The sequence below is a fragment of the Buceros rhinoceros genome, unplaced genomic scaffold (genome assembly GCF_000710305.1).
Source record: "Buceros rhinoceros silvestris isolate BGI_N320 unplaced genomic scaffold, ASM71030v1 scaffold13087, whole genome shotgun sequence".
NCBI classification, from domain to species: domain Eukaryota; kingdom Metazoa; phylum Chordata; class Aves; order Bucerotiformes; family Bucerotidae; genus Buceros; species Buceros rhinoceros.
Genome location: NW_010422847.1, coordinates 52,106 through 57,488, shown reverse-complemented (window position 1 = coordinate 57,488; position 5,383 = coordinate 52,106). Strand labels below are relative to the sequence as shown.

General features: G+C 52.0%; 1 protein-coding gene across 1 annotated transcript in view; it reads left to right on the top strand.

The window, feature by feature from the left end:
* Positions 1–1,776: 1,776 nt before the first annotated feature.
* The window catches only part of MAP1LC3B (microtubule-associated protein 1 light chain 3 beta), a gene marked incomplete at its 5' end in the record, with an annotated part of 4,831 nt that continues 1,224 nt past the window's right edge, over positions 1,777–5,383 (top strand). The window contains 2 exons of the mRNA XM_010140204.1: positions 1,777–1,855; positions 3,811–3,917. Coding sequence (XP_010138506.1) covers positions 1,777–1,855; positions 3,811–3,917 — 186 coding nt within the window. The remainder of the gene's footprint in view (positions 1,856–3,810; positions 3,918–5,383) is intronic.

The window sequence follows — 5,383 nt, the reverse complement described above, 5'->3', positions numbered from 1 at the left end:
AGCTCCACTGGCAGCTTGGTACGCGCTGCGGTGTGAGGAATCCTCTGCCCGGCGAGCTGCGAGCGGACTGGGGTATGTGTCTTCTGCCTGCACTTCGGTATGGAGGACAGGCAGGGCATCGAAAAGAGCTGTGTAATGATGGCTGGGGGAGTGAATTAGTCTCTCTCTAGAAGGAGCAGCCTTGATAGAGCGGTGCCAGCACTTCTTTCTGTGCTTGGGATGGGACCAGCGCAATCAAAGAGCTGGGTGTCTGTTGGTGTGTGTCAGTGAGGGAAGCTGAAAAGCTCTGAGGGTAACACGAACTGGCAGCGTAACCTATTTCTGCATGAACTGTAAAATCCCATACGTGAAACGGAATTGGTGGAAGTAATTGATCCAGATTTTCTTTTCCTTCTGCCTTTCGGTTAAAGTCAAGCTGCTTAAGAGAGCTTTCTGCTTGTGCCCACCCTCGCCTTTGCTGTTCTGTTAAACATAAGCTGCTCTCCGCTTTGAAGCAGGGAGGATTTTGATCTAACATGGTCTGTGTGGGAGCTGCCCCTTTTCCTGGAGTCTTCCAAAACTGTTGTTGACCCCATTGCCTGTCAGCAGCCTCTGCCGCAGGTATTAAGTTCATCCAGGATGGCAGCCAAGCAGTTGCCACTGCAACTGATGTCGTCAGAGAGCAGTGTTTATCTGTGGCTGACTGAAGCCTGCGTTTGAACGCGCCGTGTATAATAATCTCAGTGATTCGTCTGGTTTATGTCCCTTCTAGTCCGGGGAGTTCACTGCCGTGAACCAACCTGTTTCAGCTGAGCCTGGCTGTGCTGGCTAGGTTGGTCTCGTTCACTCCTCGTGTCTCTGGTGTTTCTGGTGAACCTTAAGAAGTATTTTAATGAGCTCGTGCCTCTGCCCTTGAAGTGTTAATGCTGCTCTGAAAGCGTGGGGTGGCACTCAGCTCCTTCAACGTGCAGTCAGGTGAAGGCTTCGCATACTCCTTGCCTTAGTTCGGCTTGATTCACCGCCAGGTTACAGCCGTGATTCACGGGAGCTGCATTTCCTCACTGGGCTCGTTGAAAGGTGCACGGCTGTATTTCACAGCCCCAAACCGGGCTGACGGCGAGCTGGGTGATGGCACACGGCGTGTGTCCTGGCCATTAGCACGTGAGCAAGGAGCTGGGCTGAGGGTGCTGGCTGAGCTCTTCCTCTCCTTGCATAGGTGCCTGTTAAAGCTGTGATGCAACACTAAATCTCCTCTCGAGTGGTGGTTAGAAGGTGGAGATGGCCTGGAAAGCCCAAACCCACTGGAAAAAAAACCAAAGAGGTTAAAATTGAGCTCACTGAATCTGAAAGTAGGCAGATGCAACTGCCTGTGCAGCTGCGCCTGTTTACTTTGGCTCCAGCGTGTACTTTAGCCTGGTTTATAATATCTGAGCTATTAATATTTATGTCTGGGGAGAGGTGAACTTCATCCTGCAATCGGGCACAGAGAGCGGCGTGACGTCAAGGGACACCAGAACCTACTGACAGCTTCTGCAGCAATGGGCGCAGCGTAATCCAAACAGACCATGGGAACTGGGTAGTGCTGGAGCGCCCGGTGTGAGCTGATGCTGCTGGGCCCTGGCCGCTCCTCGCTCTCAAGTAATTGTTGACAACTTCCTCCTGTGCACAGAAATAGCACAGGATATTTAGTCACTAACTTGGGTGGTGTAACTCGATGCCATAAATTTGTGAGACAGATTTCTCCACAGCGGTGCAGAAAGAAGGTAATAACAGCGTTAAGGGTGGATGTTTGAACAGGCTTTTTCTTTTATCTCTTGCAGAGCAAAGAGTGGAAGATGTGCGACTGATTCGAGAGCAGCACCCAACTAAAATACCAGTAAGTGGGGTGCTTTTCATTTTTCACTTTGATTTCCAGCCTCGTGCTCTTTGTAGTAGTTGGAAAGCTGTAAAAGAGCTGTCCTGGTGAGACCAAATGAAAACCAGCCTGTTAAGTCAGGATTTCCTCGACATTCTCAAGCTAGTAAGGGGCAGGCAGTGTGGCAGAGCAAGGTGCTCGCTGGGGGCTGAAGCAAACGGCGTTTCCTGTCTTCTGAGGTTGCCTGTTGTAACTTCAAAATAAAACATACTGTGCCTGAGCTCTGAGATTCTCCGGAGTGTTCAGCTCTTCTTATCTCCGTGGTTTTCCTCTCCAGAAGAAGAGTCTTCAGGGGCTAACCAAAGAGAAGATGCAGTAACGTAGAGACAGACACGGCTTTCACCAGTCTCGGCGCTGAGAAAGGCAGAAGCGCTTCCCTTCCAGGGAACAAGCCTGTGACTGAGGTCTCCAGAGATGCTGCTTGGCTCTAAACCCCTCCGCCTCACCTCAGAGAGGGGCTCAGCCCTCCCCTCAGCTCCAAACGCTGCCTCATTTTTTGATTTTCTTTTACTTGTGGCACCCCAAAGGTTACAAATGCAAAGCAGAGCATCCTAGGAAGTGAAAGGATCCTGTTCAGAGAGAACTAACCTACGCCTCAGGCTGTGGTGCTAACGATGAGAGCTGGTGATCCCTGGGAGGGAAAGTTCTGCTGGGAAGAAAGTGCTTGCAAGTGTACTTCCAGGGCACTTCATTAGCAGCAGCAGCTGCTGCCTCTGTGGCAAACAGAAACCAAAAGGGTTTTGGCTTTTCTTTCGCTTTAAACGACTTCACCTCGAAGCTGCTGCTGCTTTACCATGCTGGTGGGCTCGGGAACAACTAGAGATTTGTTTCAGTTTCCCCAAAAGACCCTCTCCCAACAAACCAGTTTTCTGACAGAAGCTGCTTTCCCTCACTTTCCGCAGCTCGCTCCGCCGTAGTCCCCACGACCACGAGCGTTCTCTCTTGGCCACGTTCTGCCTCTTTAAGAACCGTGTTGGCTTTTCCCCAGAGCGAGCCAGCGGTTATTTACGCTGCTGTCAGGAAGGTTTTCTCTGACAGAACGAAACTGGCTCAGGTTCCCTTTACCTGTGCAACCTCTGACTATCAACACAGCCAGACCCGGGAGGGTGGACGTGAGCCAAGCGAATGGTGTCACATAGCTACCGCTGGTTTAAAAACAACAAAACCCACGTGGCTGTGGGGACGGGAGCGCACAAATTCTGAGGTCATTTCTTAAAAGCAGGAACTCGAGACAGTTGCTGGGCAGGGTGCTGCTTCAACTGGCCAATCTGCAATTTCCTCCTGAATTACTGAGTTGCTACACAACAGTCTTGACAGAATTATTAGTTCCTTAAGCGCGTTTGGAGCTGAAGGAGGAGGAAATTCTCTCCTTGGAGGCTTTTTTTGAGAAGTCGCTTTCTCTCACGCGTTACAGTTACCGTGGCTGGTGACTGGGACGTGGTGTAGTAGATCTGGAGGTGCAGGTGTAGCTCTTGGGAAGAGATGGCCAGAAACCGGAGAGATTCCAGTGCGAACTGCTGAGTTTGCAGATGCTGGTAGCAGCCCCAGCCCCTAGCAGCCGCTGTGATGCGTTGGAAGGAAGTGTGCTCTCTCTTTCCTTGGGTTTCCTTGTTGCTGGGTAGTTCAGTGCCAGATGAAATGATTCCAGCAAATGAGCTGCTCTAAAACTGCACTGAAGCTCTTAAATCCCTGGTTGTTGCCCCTTTGTAGAGGGACTCCTGCCACAGCCCAAGGGGAGCTCGTGGAGGTAATGTTGGCTGTTGCTTTTAAGGCTCGAGACCCTGCACTCACAGATGGAGGGAGATGGAGTTTCACCTCAACGCTTGTTCTTTGCTGTGTTTAAAAGGGAGTGTGGAAGTGAGGGCGCCGTTCCTGCCTCTCACGTCTTCGCTCCTTTCTCTTTGTTCCTTCTGTAGGTGATCATCGAAAGGTACAAGGGAGAGAAGCAGCTGCCAGTTTTGGATAAGACCAAGTTCCTGGTGCCAGATCACGTCAACATGAGCGAGCTCATCAAAATTATCAGGTAGTATGGTGTGATGTCCTGGTCCACTGCAGCAGCGCGAGACTGCGCTTCCTTGTTAATCTCCCACCAGTGTGTGTGTTTGGGAGCTCTTAAACAGAAAATCCCTCTGACGAGCGCTTGGTGTCATCACTAGGACAAGTTAGGAGAAGGTGCTTCACCGGGGTGAAGGGAGCAGGGGTTTAGGCTCATAGCCAGAACTCCGAGCTGTGGCTGAGGGTTGATGTCGGCATCCTTTGGGTGTGAAATGAGGTTTCCCTCAGTGAGGCCTGAAGAACACGTTCAGAGGGTCATCTTGTCCCACAGGCCGTGGCTCGAGCTGTGCGCTGCCCTCGTGCTCCGGCTTCCCTCACAAAGGGGAAGGGGAAGTAGCTGTGGAGTGGAAGTTGTCTGGTCTGAAACTGTGGTCAGAAGTTCTGCTAGAAGTGCGTTTCTCCTGGCTTAGGGGGAGCGTCTGACTGAGAAGGGTTCTTGGGTGGTAAACTTGGAAGTCAGCAGCAAACCAGAGTTTGCTTTTTGTTGGTCACAGTGTAGCAGGGAACTGGTTCGTGGAGGCCAGTGAAAACTGAGCGTTGTCGCATGTGTCCAAAGAATTTCTTGCTTCTGAGGCTTGTACAAAAACTGTCGCAAGCAAATCCCAGCTCTTATGTGAGAAGGAAAGCAAGATGGGTTTTGGAACAGGAACCAGATTGCCCAAATCTTCCAGGGTCTCTCATGAACATTAAAGGCCCTGGGCAAAAAGGCTGTCAGCAGACTGGAGGGTTTTCCCCACCTTTTCCCTTTGGCTTCATTGTTCATAGAGGCTCGGTACCAGCTGGACTGGGGCCTTGGCCAGCTCCTCGTGGACATAGCAAAGTCCTTCCCAGCCCTGGGAGAGCTGCTGCTGTCTCTCAGCCTGCCCTCTCTGGAGCGATTAGAACCTGGTTTTGGAAGGGTCCCTTTCCAGGGCGGTGGCTGGAGGCTAAAGAAATCCTCGTTCCCAGCTGCTGCTGCCTCTCAGCAGTGAGTGGAAGCAGCAGGAAGCCCCTTCTGGTCTGTTTTCTTTCCTTCATTCTTGGGTTGCACCTCCACATCCCCCAGTCTCTCTTGCTGACTTGCTGTACGGGGTGGCCAGGGAGCTCCTCTCTGCCAACCTGCTTTCCAGAAGGCAGTTTAGCATCCTATTTCCCTCACCACCGGAATGAACAATCCTAGAGAAGCCCCGAAGTCAGGTACTTACTGTGCCATGTGGGCTGTGAAGTCTGGTCTGTTGCTCTCTGCCCTTCCTTCTGCTGGGAGGTGGGAGAAGAGGGAGCAGGATGCTCCAAAGGTTAAACACAGGCTGCCCCAGGGCTGGCGACAAAGGGAGTTTCAAAGGTCCAGGGCCTTCGCGCAGCAGCTCCCTCCCCGTCTTCACGCAGGTCTCTCGAGGTCAGCCTGGCTTTGTGTTCCCAAGTGGGCCGCTGGTGGACTGAGCAGCGTGGCAGAAG